The 16,937-nt window shown below is 42.3% G+C and overlaps 1 protein-coding gene across 1 annotated transcript; it reads left to right on the forward strand. All coding sequences in view use genetic code 11, as the record gives it.

The window, feature by feature from the left end:
* Positions 1-410: 410 nt before the first annotated feature.
* On the forward strand, positions 411-15,852 carry EGR_06112 (Kin of IRRE-like protein; the record flags this gene model as incomplete). Its single annotated transcript, XM_024495361.1, has 10 exons — positions 411-591; positions 1,701-1,818; positions 2,086-2,231; positions 4,278-4,589; positions 8,159-8,303; positions 10,369-10,517; positions 10,606-10,725; positions 11,563-11,687; positions 12,685-12,728; positions 15,459-15,852. 10 exons carry the CDS (start codon positions 411-413, stop codon positions 15,850-15,852), a joined length of 1,734 nt encoding a protein of 577 aa, XP_024350192.1.
* Between the last annotated feature and the right edge of the window lie 1,085 nt (positions 15,853-16,937).

Here is a 16,937-nt window from a genome sequence, read left to right on the forward strand (position 1 = left end):
GTCAGAAGCGGCAACTCAAAGTTGGCGCGCTTTTGTTTAGTTTTTTCGACATCAGGAACTATTTAATTGGCCATTTTAGTGACCAAAAATAGTAAAATAAGACATTTCCTGTAGGGCAGACTGTTCTTTTTTAATCTGTCCTTATGTGGCAAGATTCAGCAAAATAAAGGGCATTTTTTTCTGCAAAATAATTTTGCCTCCAAATTTAAACACCTTTTTTAGTGCTATAAACAAAAAGTGCTACACTAAAAAAGTTTTCCTAATTTCTTTTCTAAAATTTGAAGTAATGGGGCACTTAATATTACTAGTCTCGTGTCGAAGGTTCACTGTCATCGCAGTTTAGCACCACGAAAATGTTCAAATTCATTTAACAAAATAATATATATTATTCAATACAAAAAAGTGTATACATGAGAAGGGGCGGTAACTCCCTTTTTCTCCTCACCTTTCCATCCAGGGTGACGACAGTGAGTGAGATTATTGTCTACGTGACAAAACTGCATCACGGCTCGAATATTCAATGCAGAGCGCAGAATGAAGGCTACGAGAATCAGCCCCTTCAACCGACTTTCACTAAGCTCAATATCCACTGTAAGTTCATTTTTGTCGCTCTTGCTTGGTAAACAACAACGAAGTGACACACTACAAAGCCCATAGGATTACCAGTGTCATTGGTTGATATTTGTGCTGCTGGATTGACACGTCTCGCCCTTGTTATGTGCTCCCGTTACTTCTTGACAAGTTAAAGTGGCTGCTTTGAGCTTCAAAATCTTTCTCCTCGCACCACCTCGCCTTGCTCCTCCTTGTGCCCCACCCCGCTCCGTCCCAAAAAACGGATGTGGGTAGCTATTTAGGCGCAATGGCGAGATTAACTCCGGTGCAATTCCTCTCACCCACTGTGTATTTAAAAAGCGAATTCGCCACCCACTTTTGATACAGATCAGATGTTGATGCCACACCGTGGCAGATCTATGATGGGAAAACACTTATACCCCATCACTGTCCAAACCGTAGAAGATAAGGCAGATCTACAAGGTGAGGTGATGTAAGCGCCCAAGTTTCCCAATTATCCCATTTGGCTGCGTGTTAATCACGGAGTTTGGCAAACCCACGGTGTAAACATTGCCCATCGAGGACATCCCCTTTCGCCTCTCAGCGCAGCAACCTAATCGGAGTAAAGTGGAACACCCCAGGGTAGAGAGAAGACCAATCGTTGTGACGGTTTAATGGAATGGAATGGGTAATTATGTTTACCATCGCTGATGTTAAGTTACTTACTTTTAAAGGGCAAGTTCGTCTGAAAAATGAGAGGGAGGGAGTGAGAGGCTATAAAGCTTCCATTTCACAACGGAAAAAGCTGTCGCGGCCTGGTATATAAGTAATTTTTTCTGCCTTTTTTTCTTGGCATAATCAGTCAAATCGTCCTCACGATAATTTCCAATGAATGTGACAACAGCACTTTGTGCAACCTCAAAGGCACAAAGTTTATCAACCCCAGTAAAAAGTGGGACTTCTTACATATTTATTTACAAATTCTTAATTTTCGACATTCATTTACTTGTGAAAGGTGATTAAAACACCGACAGGTGTCCACGGTCGGACCGGCAGTAACTATCAACTCACCCTCCTTCATTGAACCCACCATCTTTGCTTCACGGGAATTTCCGCCAAGCTAGATTATTCTTTTCCTTTTTCTGCAGATGCACCGGTTGTGAAAATGCGAGTTTCTTCCACAACAGGTCGGAGAAATTTACTGGAAAATGACGTTGTTACCATCCGTTGCTCCGCTGAAGGTCGTCCAGACAATTTCACCTGGAGGTCGATCACAGTCTACCTGCCTTTTATAAAGAGAAAGCACGATTAAATAACAGATTTTGCCATTTGAAGTCTGAAAGTTGGCTGAGGAGGCTTTACAGTTTATACAGGGCAGGTTACTTGGAATAGTTGTTGGCAAAAATGCAAAGACATAAAGGTCAATCAGCAAAACTAATCATAGGCTGAAAAGGATACAGGAATGCTCTTAATACCAAGAAGAAGAAGGCAAATGTCTTAGGTTTGCATATTTTTTTTCTCTTTTCACTTTAGTTGGATGATGAATGGTTCTGTAATTGAAGGCGAGAGGTCTGAGCAATACCGAATTCGTCTTTCTCGAGACTTGATCAACCTGACTGTGGCCTGTGTGGCTGCCACCTTTGCGGAAGGCAGTGATCAGACGATCCTGACATTCCACTGTGAGTTTAAAGGCACTTTCAAAGGCATCTGCTCTCCCTATCTCCTGCCAGCATTAATGCAGCTGAAGTGGGCGGCCAGTCCGACAGACTGATTTGTATCATAGGCATTTTATGCAAATGTTTTTTTACTCGGTGGTTACAAAATTTAGTCTGCTTTTTAACACACCCCGCTGCATTGGCTGGACGCCGCCTGTGTCCCTGTAAGGCACAGATGTAAAACCCTGGACCCCAGCTGCGGTCCGTTTTTCCGGGGGAGGGGAGGATGCTTTTCCAACCCTCAACCTTTCTTTGCCATCGAACAATCACGTCATTTTGACAGTTGGGGAAGAAATTGAGAAAGAATAAAAGGGCTATTTAGCCAGATGAAGAGGTGAACACGGTTGAAGCACCTTTTATGACCATCTGAGGAGATCTCTGTTAGGAATACGTCTGTATCGGCCTTACCTACATACCAAGCTTAACGAGATATTCACTGATGATGTAGTGAGTTTCGGGGTTTCTAAAGGTGACCTTTATCTCAACAGTCATAGACTTAGTGGGAGAAGAGGTCAAATAGAGGTCGGTAAAGAATGCTGCCCATTCGCATCTTTTCTGTCACGAAAGCATTGTATTTTGGACGAATCGTGAGGGAAATGGTATAAACTTCCCGTAGCTTTGCGCCTTTGTTCGTTTATTCTTTTTTCCTCGAAAGTCTCTACCGATTTCAGCCTTCTTTCCGACATTAGTTATGAGTACTCACCTTCCCACTAAGTCATTTTCTTCCCTTTTCCATCGAAAAATTAACGATTCGTCTCTCTGACGAAATCTTAAACTACTTTACCTTTTGAATGCTTCCTATGCGTTAACTTCTGTAGAAAGTCTGATAGAGAAGTTTTCTCGAAAGGGCAAAAATTTTCCCCATTCTTTAATTGTAGCCCCTAAAGCGACAATGCAGTAGACCACCTCCTCCAGCTGCAAAAGGTCATGCCCTCTTTCGCCTGACTGTAGACACATGCGGGCTTCTCGCCATTCGCTGCCCTTCTTTACTTTGCTTTTACCTTAAAGTCAACGGGACAGGGAATAAAGAGCCAATTAGCATTAATTAGGAGGCAGTTTGAAAAATTACTTCCCCAAAACTGTAACATCTATTTTACGAGGAGGATGTGCAGTTCCTTTTGTCGCATCGCGTGGGCAGAAGCATACATCGATGACGGAGTCGTCCTCACTGAGGCGATGCATTAGGGAGATGTAGAGGGTGGACAAATGCTATCCTACCTCACCCAACTCCTTAGAATGAATAAGATCTTATCAACTCACCTTTCTTTTATGCGATTTTTGCAAATCATATTAACAGAAAATGGCAGACTGTTTCGCTTTCCTAGATTCTGGATTTGTTCCTTTACCAAACCGAAAATTAGGCCAGGCAGTTATAATTTCCAAGGGGTTATTTAAAGGATTCATTAGGATACCTCTTTCCTAAATGAGACAATTCTCTTCAATACATTCTAATTACGAGGGGGAAGTAAGATTGCACGGTTTCAAAACTTCCCCAAGCTCGACTGTGAGAAACAAAGTCAGACTCACCTCTTCTTTAATTACTGAAGCCCGCTGGGGGGCCAGAGCCTGTGTACCGATGCATAGGGGTGGTCAACAATCATCCAGGTTGATGTCTACGCTTGCGACAGCTTGTGGTCTCTGTTTTGGACGTCTTTACTGGGGATTGCTGCCAAGACGCACGCGGTCTCTTGCTACTGCTGAGGCCTATGGGCGTGGGCCTCGACACGGTTAAAGGTTTGCCTCCCTGTCTCATTTAAACATTGGAAAAAGTTGACTTCCTCTGTTCTGCCTACTATGTTGTGAATTTTTTTCCAACCTCGTCCAACCTCGCGCGAATAAGTTTCGAACGCCTTTTTGACTCGGTGACGAATGTCTCCGTCGAAAAAACAACATTACGGATTTAGTGAAACCACCAATTTGACACTTTTGTCTTCAATCTGAGTGATCTTTATGGAGCGAGCATATTCGAGAGGACACATCAGTGATTGTCATTTGAAATACGGCTTTCAGATGCACCACAATTCATTAATCCCAATCCAGTAATCTACGCTGGTGCATTGGGTGAACCACTACGCATGCATTGTGCGGTCGACGGTAATCCACGACCGGAGGTGGAGTGGCGTCTGGCCTCAGCGCCCTTCCCAACTCCCGTAACTACGTCTGACGTTGGCGGCGCCTTGGCTGGGGTGGGAGCACTGGTGGCCCGGGGAGAAGTATTCGCCCGGGACAGAATCCACGAGGGCGACTTTGGCACCTACGTCTGCACTGCACGATCGTTGGGCTTTTCAGTAGTCTCGAAGAAAGTCATTCTTGCCAAGAAATGTGAGTTCAGACTATAAAATTTTGTATTCTCAAGAAGGAGAGGGAAACACTTTTACAGTCGATAAAGCAAAACTTGCAGGTTTGTCATGACAAAGTGATTTAACAGATGAGTTGTTCGGATAAACTACGGCTTGCCAGAACTTTGCCCCAGACATTAGCCCAAGGCTCCCTCTGTTGTGCTTCAAAGTGGCAGACATCTGACGACTTGACCATGTCAGGCGAGTAATTGAGTGAATGAAGTCCACGCAGCTTAAATCAGGCACCAGTGTCTGTCGAGATGATGTGGAAGTGACCTGGTGTATAATCTTTCCATTCTCCCTACTTCTGACTGCAGTTTATGGTTGTGTAGGGTTGGGGGAAGTAATCTCCTTCTTCTGCACTACGTAATTAGAATGAAAATAACGAAATCACAGCACTAATCACTGCCTTCAAGGTCGTGTTTACTTCCCACGTTTGACATTTGTTACCAATGTCACGTTTGTTTTTTCATCCCTGGAAGGCGAAGTCTCCTGCTATTTACTGCATGTAGCAAGAGAAGAGGATCTCGACTTTTCTTCTCCCCAAGGCCCTATGATAATAATTGTATAATATTCTTTTAAACTTTACGTTCTACTTCTGTCTGTTGATTATTTCATCCCGCCTCCCTTCCCTCACCAAGTTACTCCGCTGCAGGAGTGAGTTCGAAATTAGGACTGGTGGGACAGCAGCACTACTTTAAGCTGTCCAAGCTACTGCCTTGCCACCTCGCAGTGAGTGTCACCTTCAAGGAGACTAAAAATAACTGCACTGTCAACTAGTAGGATAGAAATTACTGCATAGGGATCAATCTGTTTGTAATACTCCACCGAAATAGTACAACTACATTTTGAGGCAGTGGTTAAAAAACTCAGAGGTTATAGACGAGGTCAGATCGCTTAAATTGTAATCACTTTACTTGGGCCTAGGGAGGTCAGTGCATGAGAAACGGTAAAAGCACCCCAAACATCAAACTTTAGCATAACTTCCAGAGAAAGTAATGAGTTTATCCATGATTGGCATAATTTGTACTTCCCCTAGATATTCATTTAACAGGTCCAGTCAAGTGTAAGAAATCTTAAACTATTTTAAAGAGAACTTTGTAAATTTTGTCCAAAATAATAAAAAAGGCTTTAAATTTTGTTGGTTACTAAGTCAGGCAGTAAAAGATATCATATCAGGATAAAATTATGAATTTGCTGTGGATGTGGTACAATTTGTGAGTCACACCAGGTTCGGTGGCACTTTTAATCGCCAATCCAGAAAAATAACTCCCAAAATCTAGAAGTAGATTCCTTAAGCTGTGCAACATTTCAATTTTTACGTACAAAAATGGGTTATTGTTATTAAGCGAGAAGCCAGGTCGCTATATTACAGTGTAGCGCCTTTGGCTGCCCTGGAGGCGAAAACGCATTGCCGACGTACAGAAGGACAGCGGATGTCCAATAGCGTAGACACGACCGAGGGTTAAACAAACAACCAAGACATTACCTAGGCCCCGTCCCCTTTTGAGGGTCGCGTCCGGTGCTACTCTTCGGTCAGCCTCCCGCGTTGGCCACCAAAATGTGGTCAGTGGTGTGATAAAAAAATCACTGGCCTAGTCATAAGACCATTTGCCGAAAAAGGAGGATTAGGAATGAGGTTTCGCATCTACTCCTTCTTGCTGCTTTTTCCCACTTCAGTGCTGCCCAAACGCATATCTGTCAAGGGCTATATCCAGCTAGTAGACAGGTGGAGGAGATATCGCTTGTTCACTTAATTGACATTTTTCATACAGGCGCCGTAAACAGCTCCGAAACAAACTTTTCCTAATGGTTTGCTGCTAGTGTCGCTTCGGTTGTTAATAGCATTTCTACAGGTCATGAGACTGGGGTAGTTGCCGGAGCCAGACGTCATTTTTAACCCTTCTGTTAGGGATTGTCACCGATTTTTCCAATCCGCTGCATGTTTCACTCTTCCGTCACGTGTATGCTTTGCATTCAGTAACAGACATGAGAATAATTGACCAAAGTCTTTCCTAAAGAGGAAAGAAAGAGGCTACTACTATGGCCTAAAGGCCATGCCTCTCAGCGGAGGTTATAATCGGGAGTCCTTAAGCCCCCGGGATAACCAAAATCGGGGTTTAAACAAGCTATCGAGGCGCGATCGCAATGGAGCACTCAACCAGGTGTCTGCTAAAATTAGTACAACCTTCCGACATACTTTACAGCTGTTTTTAAGCCCAAGAAAAGTTTGTTCGAGACGCATTGGAGTGAAGAAGATGCTACTGCATCATTGGGTCACTAGAGGTCACCTTTTCGCCCCCAGCATACTCATCAAACTACCAAGAAGCTCGAGACGGTTAAAAAGACATTAATTTTTGGCTCAAAATAGAATCCAGCTTAAATATTTTAAAGTACTTATACCCACCTTTGTTTCTAGAGTTTATGGCTTTAAATGATGAGTTTTGTGGAGGAGGAGTGCCTATATCTGCGCAGACTTTTAACTTGGCACAAGTCTACCCTCTACAGTCTGGCACATAACTGATGACAATTTCATTTGGGCATAGCTGGCTAAATCTTTTGTTCCTCCCACAAGGTAATATAAAAATAATTCAGAAATTCCATAAGAAGAGTGGCCATTTTCAATTGACTTCTCCAAATACCTTCCGTTCTGCTGAGAATTTAACAGGGGAAAAATGAATGTGCACGACTTTGAGGTGACAAAAAATATTTTTTTGACACTTCCAGGGTTTGTTTGTATGCTAAACAAATAGATTTAAGTTGGCAGAATAATGTTTGCTCAGAGGCAGATTCACAGATTTGGGGCGGAGGTACGTCAGCACCGAACACCCGAATCAGTATGGGACGAAATGATTGGTCGTTTTAAAATGTAAGGAGCTCATTTTATTTTCCCTGCACGCCGTGTTTTCCGATTTAAAAGGCAACCCAAATCCGCTTACGAATTTAACGTACGAATTTTGTAATTATTTGGAGGACTTTTTTCTCCGCCACACTTGACGAGTCGCGATACCATAGAAGTGGGCAATGATGGGGTCTGCCCAACGCATCCCATCTTCTGGCTGAGTTTGACTGCCTTCACGACTGACAGTCGTGATTTTGCTCCTCCTTTAAAAGCGCGCCTTTTCACTTCGAGGCTAACACTCCGATACTACTTATTTCTACATGATTTAATTATCCTTCTCCATAAACAAAACTAGTTGCGGTGGAGGTGGAAACTGCCTTCACGATAATCAAATATTAGTCAGCTTTTTGTAAATAACATTATTTGTACCACCATGAGGGGGAAATCTTTCCTGTAAAATTACACGCGTCTACTTCCCATTATTTTAAAATCATTTTGCCTACTCAACTTGGTACGAGGTAAGCGCGCACAGTTTTCCCCCGAGAAAAAATATACGCAATTGCAGTTTTTATTTTGGCCTTCCGCCTTAAAAGCCATTCACTGGCTGTCCAAAAAGTTGCTACTCACAACAGGTAGTTGCGGTTTACTCTACTCAAGTAGAATGGTATCTAACCGGCTCCCTCCCACTCCCGTGTGGGGTGCTTTAGCAGCTCCACGGATAAAGTCTGCAGAACCGGTCTATGCGGCTATTGGAGCAGCGGCTAGACTTCCGTGTACAATTAACGCCATCCCCTTGCCACCGCCAGGGGGGCTGCTCTGGCGCCGTCGCGACATCGTTCTTGGACCGTCTTCGCAGTGAGTTGGACTTTCCTAGTCATTTCATGTCTCGGATTTGTCTGGACCAAACATTAATTCCAAACAATACAACCAGGAATGGTTTGGATAACTACTTAAGAGAAGAAGTTTCGTGTGAATCACGGCTAATAAGCAATTAAGAGGCCTTTCTATTATTTCGAAAATACATACCATCGTAGACTTCTTCCTAATAATATACTACTTAAAACAAGTAGCCACGATTCCTCTTTACTGAAAAATATTGACCAGCTCCTCGTCATTACTGCAATCTTACCTATTCCTACCTCCTTTTGCCATCTACTGACATCAAACAGATGTCAGAGCCTCCCCATAGTCGTAATAAACCAAAGTAGTATGAAGGGACATACTACTTAACAACGTATGGAAGGATTGGAAGGCTACTAGATGACCTAAGGGCCATACTGCAATGCAGTGACTGTGTAACTCAATACACACAAAAAAACCCAAAAGACATTTTTCAGATTTGGACCTGCTGCACATCGAATTTGCCTCTCAAAAATTCTGTGCGATTTTTGGTGTATCTCACGGCATAACCTGTAGGAAGTTGTAAAACACATCAAATTATTTATAGGTACTTTGGCTCCACCAGAATGCGTGGATGGCATTTGGAGAAGGTGAGATTTACGGGAGAAGAATACTACACCCACAAAAATGGCTTAAATTGCTCCACTTGGTGCCAGTGATGAATCACGCATCAGTAGATGCATCAGGTTCAGGAGCTCGTGGAAGGCACTCTGTATTTAATCATGAAGCATGTGTCGGTAATTTATGAAAAGCCTCGATTTTAAAAGCTTCCCAAGATTAAAGATTCAAGAATGGTGTCAAGCTAGTACCGTACATGGGTGATAAAACAGGCTGCTTACATCTACATCCATTGGGAAGGGAAAGTGGTGGGACCTAGGAAACGATTTACTTGTTTTGCGTCAACACTATCCATTTGGACTTCACTACTTCATTTCACCACATATACTGGACGACGGTTGAGTTGCCTATCATTAGGCCTGGACTGAGAAATGAGCTTCGCGCTGCAGAGTTGAGCAAACAAGCACCTAATTGGTTGGTGCCAAATAATCTACGCATTATCTACTCCAGTTGTCTAGGGCAAGCACCAATCCATCTCTACAAGATTAGGCTTGCTTTGTACGTGTGTGTTTGGCTGTGGGGATGTATGGTAGACTCCAGGCTGAACGCCAATCAATTAAGCATGAGATTATTCCGCGGGTAACCACACACCTCGAGTGTCGCATCTTGACAGACCAGCCCACCAACCGGAGGAAAGTTCTCTCCTTACTCGCATAAGGCAAAACAGGGCCTCAATACTGTACTTCGGGAGGGGAAATATCATCTCATTCTCATCTACCACATTTCGCCTGAGAGTTTTCTAATATGATGAGTAACACCTCTCTCCATGAGTCAACAATCACACACCAAATGGACACATGTCCAAGCCCTCTGCGTCGATGGTCAAAGAACCACAAAATAAAAGAATAACGTCTGGCATTAGTCAAACACTTTGAAAATCACGCGTGTCAAGGAAAAAAAATTTCCTATTTGCCAAACGGTACTGTTTAAAAATCCAGAAGTAATGAAATCTTTTTACCTTACTTTAAATTATCCATGTACATCAAACATCACCGAAGCTGAAGTATTTGACGTAGCAACGTTAATTAATGGAAACTTCTACTAAAATAAGACCTACGGTTTAAGATAAAATAATAAATTATACCCTTGTCAACAGGAGGAATTTTATTGTTTACAGATGATATACGAGAGGCCCATCTGTCAACTAGGCTTTTGCCTTCCCCAGTTAGCATGAAGTTTTTGTAAAAATTATCCCAATTTAAAGTGTGTTTTTAACTGCTCTTATTTGCTCCCTGTAAATTCTCCTCTTTAGCAGAAAGCCGTACGTTTATATAATAATTGACATCAAAGAGGGGAAAAGGATGGCTACTAGTTGTCTAAATTAAAATTAGGAGGAATTGTTAACTTTTGTCTAAGGCCATTCAAACATTTTCCCTTCCCTATTACTCTTTGTCGTCAATAGTCGCAAGTTCTCCACGCAAGAATTTTTGGGCGGTGTTGTCTTCGTGATGTCCTTCACGCATGTCATGTCGACAGATTTTGGCTTTTACAATTGCTCTGCAGTGAACGCCTACGGCAGCGACTCACAAACCATGGAACTCAGGAGAGATGGTAAGAAGGCCACAAAGCTTTCCTGTTTGACGCCGTCAACATCATCATAATCATCATCATCATCATCATTGTGGATTCATTTTTATAGATGAAATTTCAATTTCCTCTCTCAGTGGAATTTTAGCAGCCCTCGTTGCTGCCGTCTTAATGGCGCTTCTTTTATTCTTCTGCTGCCGAAGGCGACAGTATAGAAAGGCTAGACTAAAAGGTAACTGGTCACACCATTTCCCTCAAATGTCTTCTTTAACGCGGTAAACCTAATGAACAATTTGGCATATTTGTACGTGATTGTTAACGCAGGGAGACTAAATCGCATTAAATCTTGTAGGCAACTTCATGCATACCTTTACAAGATTTATTTTCAGCAAAATTAATTCTATGAGGAATATTTAGAGTAATTACAAATCCCGTCAAGTGGACAAACATTTAAAAATAAAAGATGAATTTCCATAAATCGTGGTAGAGATTCAGGCTAAATTTGACCAAAACATATCAAATTTACAATATTTGTTTTAGTAAGACACTAGTTTTCTCAGACAGTTTAATTGTTTTAACTAAATAGTTGTAGCTTCGAAATAAATATGAAACTAATTACTGTAAACTAATAAAGTGGGTGTCACTTAGTAATGACATCCATCTTTTATCAATTGGGAAAATCTTAGTGATACGTACATGACACACACGAGTAGTAAGTGTTAGATGTGTAGCTAAGTAATGTGTAAAATGAAGAAATGAATCGTATGCATCAAACCTCTGCGGTGAAAGAAGCCAGTTGAGATCAGATGTATTAAAAAGCATAGGCGTAATAAATAAGACAGATAACTTAAATAAATCATAAATAATATTATTTTATGTTCAACTAATATTTACCTACATCAAACTTTGCATGCAGCCATCTATTGAAGTTGGCGCAGGTAGCATTTAAAATGACTCGTTTACTAATTAAAACAAAGCAAAAGACCGAAATATTGTAAGATTAAAGCTACTAGAAATGCTATTATTCACTAAAAGTTTCAATTTGCGTCTTTGACTTTTTAAAATTTAGGGAGCGTGCTACCAACTACATCGAGTAAGCGAAAACCGTATTTAATGGATGAACCTGGTGGATACATGCACACTAACAACCTACCTCATTTGATGAAACTGGATTCCAAGGATGATGCCTTTTGCGTACGTCATCCATTTTATGCTCCAATACATGCTTATAAAAAACTGATAAGTAGTTACGGACAAGTGCCAACAACATTGAATAATTAACACATTGAACAAAAGTAAGAAAACAATGCTTCCTGCCTAAAATGATTGACAAATGCTTATTTAACTACTGCTAACATTGATTCCACTCTTAGTTGCTTAACAGAGGGCTTCTACTTAGATCTATCCGATGTCCAGCTGTGGTAAGCCTTTCAGGGCAGCTCCAAGATATGGTTTATAATAAAGTCAAGTACAAAGACCTCTATGATCCGATTTTAGAAAAAACACTTGACGCGGGTTGTGTGAATTCAGTAAAGGAACAAAAATGAATCGAGTTTTACTCAAATACACAAGGTCCCCATTCAATGAAAACTTCTGCATCTGGATTTTACCTGCCGCCTTTTAGGAGGGAATAAATCACTTTTTAAAATGCACTTTGTTTAAACAAAAGGACAGACTAGTTTGTTTTGCAGTAAATAAGTATGCTTTTCTTTTGCCAAAATTGCATTAACTTGCTATCATGAAATTTGTATAAGCTGTCCAATTGTCCTGAGTCCATTCATTTACCCCTGTGCCAGCCTAATCTAATATGCAGGACTTTTCCTCAAACTATATGTAATATGCGTAGTTTGAAAATGTTGAATTATTTACTCACTATTACCTACTTTTCTCCACAAAACCTGCGAAGCTGAAAAGATTAAGGTTGTACTTACGAACAAGGAAATTAATCGTTCTCCCTCGTGAGAGAGAGTTAAATGTAAATACCAGTGACCTGAAAATCTTTCATTTTTTTCCTTTTTTCTTTCTTTCTTCCTTTCTTTTTCCACTTTGCTTACACATCTTCAGTGCAAGATAGACACTCATTGCTCTGATAAACAAGTGGTGGGGAATTACACGACTTTTTTTGTTTATTTCAATGAATAAAGGCGCGTAATGACATAATAACTAAGTAGTATTTTCGCATTTCTTGTAGCGCCACAGTAGCTCAGGCTCGACAGAGGGGGAAACATTTGATCGGTAAGTTTAACCCCTTTCAAGTCCCCAAAATTCCGAGCACTGTTTATCATTAGGCGTTATAAAGTACTGTAGCTTCCATGGACTTCCATAAAGACGAAAGGGTAGAGCTCGGGGCAACTGAAATGGCCCAGATGTTAGGCTGCACTGCGGACGTAAAGTGGTGGAGCCTTAGTGGCGCCCTTATAAAACAGAGAGTTAACCGCCTAAAGCATTACATAGTCCCTCTCCCCTTTGGAGCGTCGTTTCCGGCGCTCCCCTTTGTCAGCCACCCCCGTCAGCCATCACAAAGTAACCGGTGCTGTAAGTTTAACACTTATGAGGTAACCGCACCAGTTATCAAATTTTAATGGAGGTAAGAAGGTATCTGATCGCGACGTCACTAATTCGTCTTGGTAATTCCACTGGATCTGGAGTTTCAGCCTGTATGGGAACCATGTTTGGTGGGGACAAGGGAATGCACCGGTCATTGTGCATGTCCACTGGTAGTCGTCAAACCACCGGGTAAAAGCGGAGTCATATAACCAAGGCCGGGATTCAACATAGTCCCTTGTAGATGAGGCTTCGCGTCTATTACACGTGCCATTTTTTTCTCACTTCAGTGCTGGCTATCTGCATTCTATCAAGCTAATAGACAGGTGAGGCGGTACCGGGTGTTCACCTAACTGATATATTTGTGCCGTAGACAGCTCCAACAGCTAGTGCAGCTTCATTTGTTAATGGCATTCCTGTAGAATACGAAACTGGGGTAGTTGCCGAAGGTAGACATCATTTTTAGTCCTTTTCTTAGGAGGTCGTCACCACTTTTTCCCATTAGCAGCCTACGCTCTTCTTCCATCACGTCCAGATTTAGCAATCAGTAATGGAAATCAGGGTAGTTGTTCTTAAGGCACGGGTTTGTTGCCCGCTGCCATCAATGTTGTGCCCTGAGACTTCCCAGAATGGCCAGGCCGCTTGGCGGTGGTACAGTGGCAGAGCCTTAAGTGGCCCTTCACCGAAACTGCGAATTAAACAAACAGTTAACCTACTACAGTACTAATACAGTGTCATCTGGTGGCTATGCGCTGCAGCTCTTTGGACGAATTATTCAAAAAAATACGCATCTTAGTCTAATCGAATCTCTTAAAGCCCTCGCTTGACTCGACTCCTTGTTTGCTCTTGCACAAATGGCCCGACGGTAGGGGAATCCTTTCATACATTCAGCCACTCCTGTAATGCATAATCAGCCGCGAATGTCACGCGAATACTCAGGTGACTCGAGTCCCCTCCAAGGTCCGCCACTTTCTCACACAGGTATATGTAATTATCATCAGGAGGAGGTACTAATTACTAGCCATTTGCATAATGCATGTCTGTCGCGATGCGGATTCCATGAAAGTCCACCCCCTCGGCCCCCTACCAACTCATTAGAACTCACAATCCTTACTTCCTTCCTAACTCAAAACTAAACAATTTCAAAAATGCTCCTATTTGGGGGAAAAGACCAAATTGCTGGCAAATTGAGGACTCTTGCCGTGCCTGCATATTCAGGGGACCTGCCTGGACCAGTCGATGGTTTGTTTGCTACTTTACCTGTCAGGGCGAAGTGTGTCTACACCGTCGAATTTGGTCTACACGCACAAACACTTGGCAGAGGGACTAATCACGTTGCTTGTATATGCAAATGGGCAAACCATTGTACTTAGAATCATGCGTGTGCTTATGCAAGACCACTCCATGTCATTCAGTTGTCAAGGCATTAACGTGATGCACAGAGCCAGAACATATCACTGCTAGTCAGTTTTTCATCCACAAGTCGTGGAACACCTTTTTATTGGTAAAAGGCGTAGTTAGAAGGCTTGAACGGACAACTCACTCCTTGTCCGACCCAAGTAGCACCTCCTGCACGAAGGTGAGAGTGAGAAGTCTGTCCTTACCTCCCTTTCTTATCAAGTTTGAGAAACAATTTTTCTTTCTTAAACCAAAACAAAGAAAAACATTTTTAAGTCTTTTTTTACGATCAAGTGCGTTTTATAGCGAAAGAAGTGGGCAATAATCAGTTGGCGCAGTGTTTGTCATGCCTGGTAGATGCTGTAAAGGCCCACTTTCAAAGTGTCAAAGTTTTATTGACCCACTCGGTCCGACTACACAAGACAGAATTTTATTTCCCTCTCTCTCGCTCTCTCTCTTCCCTTTTTTTCTTTTTCCCTCAACTCTTTTCGAACATGGATCTGCGATGGGCAAACTTGCATTCACAGCTCGCCCTATCTCCTATCCCCTCCAACACCCTGTCATATATCCATTTCGCTGTCAAAACACCCACACCTTTCAGCACTGGAGGCAAGATCATCTGATTCGGTGTTTCTTTTTTTACTTACCTTTTTTTCGCTTGCTTTAGAAGACATTTATTCATTTACTTGCTCTCTATTCTACTGGAGAAATGGTAGTAGATGGGTTAGTGGATTGGGTGTTCTAACAGAACTCCGGATTTGGTCAGAAGTAATATCTCGCATTGTCACGCAAAACTGTCATTACTTTCCGCCTTTTCATAACTAAGGGTGACATTGTTAGAGCCTCACACTCCCTAATAAATTAATTCGACTGTTATGGCTCTTATAAACTTTAAGAAATCATTTTTTGGTTGTTGCTGGTATTTCCCTCCTCATCCAAACAAATAGAAGTAACCTTTTCTTTCTCTCTTTCTTTTGGACTAATCAAATTTATTTATGAGAATTCTTCATTGACATTTACTAGCTACCAATTCCCATCAGCTGCGGTGCGAAGCTCCTCCGCCCTTGGCAATGCACAGGTGCGACCTCCAGCGAATGGCTCCGCGGCGATCGCGGATCGTTGCGTTTCAATGCGACCCTTCTCTCCGGTCTGTAAATACACCCTCATAGACGGCAACGGTCAGCAAATTCCTGTCTGTACCAATGTGGTCACCTTTGCCAGTCATCCCGGTGACGGGAGTGGCACAACCCTCTGTCTGGCTTCGGACTACCAGCCCATCCCCATTAATTATGTGAATTTACCCGTAACTGAGGGGGCACCGTCTCCCACGTCCTTAGAGCGTGTCACTGTGGTGACAGCGCCTGATTTGCCCCCGGACAGCGATGTAATTGTCAACACACAGGTCACACATGTCTAGCTAGTTTTATTGGGTGTGTGTGTGTGTGTGTGTGTGTGTGTATGAATCTTCCGGCAAAAAAAAAGAAAAGGCAATTTTTGTCTACTGCACTATCAACTTGAGGAATGTTTATCATTTTTGATAAATAAACACCTTTTTTTCTAAATTCTCTGTTGACAACTACTGGATATGAACTGTTACCGCTTCTAAGCTTGCAGACAATGTGGTCGCCTCGTTCAGCCTTGAAGTGAGCACGGTTTCCCATTGAAATGTCATTTGACCAGCTCAGTCAGTGACTGTCATGACAACGGATTATGCCACGAATAAATTAGGTACTTCATTTATTCTCCAAAATTATGAGGACTTTGGAGGTATAAACTCCGTCAATTGACGTCTGACAATCAGTCAGTTGGGTCATTTATTCAGGGTGGACATTCGATGGCACCCCCTCCAATACTTCATGCTTCATGTTTTTTCCATTTTTAAATGGTGGAAAAAAAGGAGAGAATGGTTTTTCCCATAAAGTGACTTTTTTACCATCACGATCACATCGCTCTGTCAAATGCACTCCCCTCTCCTCGAGACCTTCTGGTGGATCGCTAGTGGTTGCCAGCCGTGGGTGTCACTATGATAGGGACAGAATGGTAAAACCCTCGAAGATACCCCTTCGTCCCCACTGCATCCGTCTACTACATCACCACGGCCCATCCAAACATAATGCGATAGCAGGCGGATGAGAGACGCCAGATAAATGGAGGGTGCGGTGTAAGGGAGGGTGAGGGGAGGCCATCCGGTGACCTCAGCCTGTGATCGAATGCTCTTCCCTGCTCCCCTCGGACGATTATTAGCACAGATAGCCAAAGCTACCCGAGGGATACATTAAACACCTTTACAACCACTATGCGATGCTAGAAATAACCGCCTTCTCGTAATACTGCCTCAAACTTACGACATTCACAGGATATGGAAATCTATAAGCAAAACAAACATTTACTAAAACCTTTTAGCAGTAAAAAGTCTTGAGTTTTAAATTAACTCAATTGGCATAAGCGGCAAAATAATTCAAAACGGGTTTATACAAACTCCAACGGAAGTAGTAATAAAAT

This window comes from Echinococcus granulosus (assembly GCF_000524195.1).
Source record: "Echinococcus granulosus chromosome Unknown EG_S00051, whole genome shotgun sequence".
NCBI classification, from domain to species: Eukaryota; Metazoa; Platyhelminthes; class Cestoda; order Cyclophyllidea; family Taeniidae; genus Echinococcus; species Echinococcus granulosus.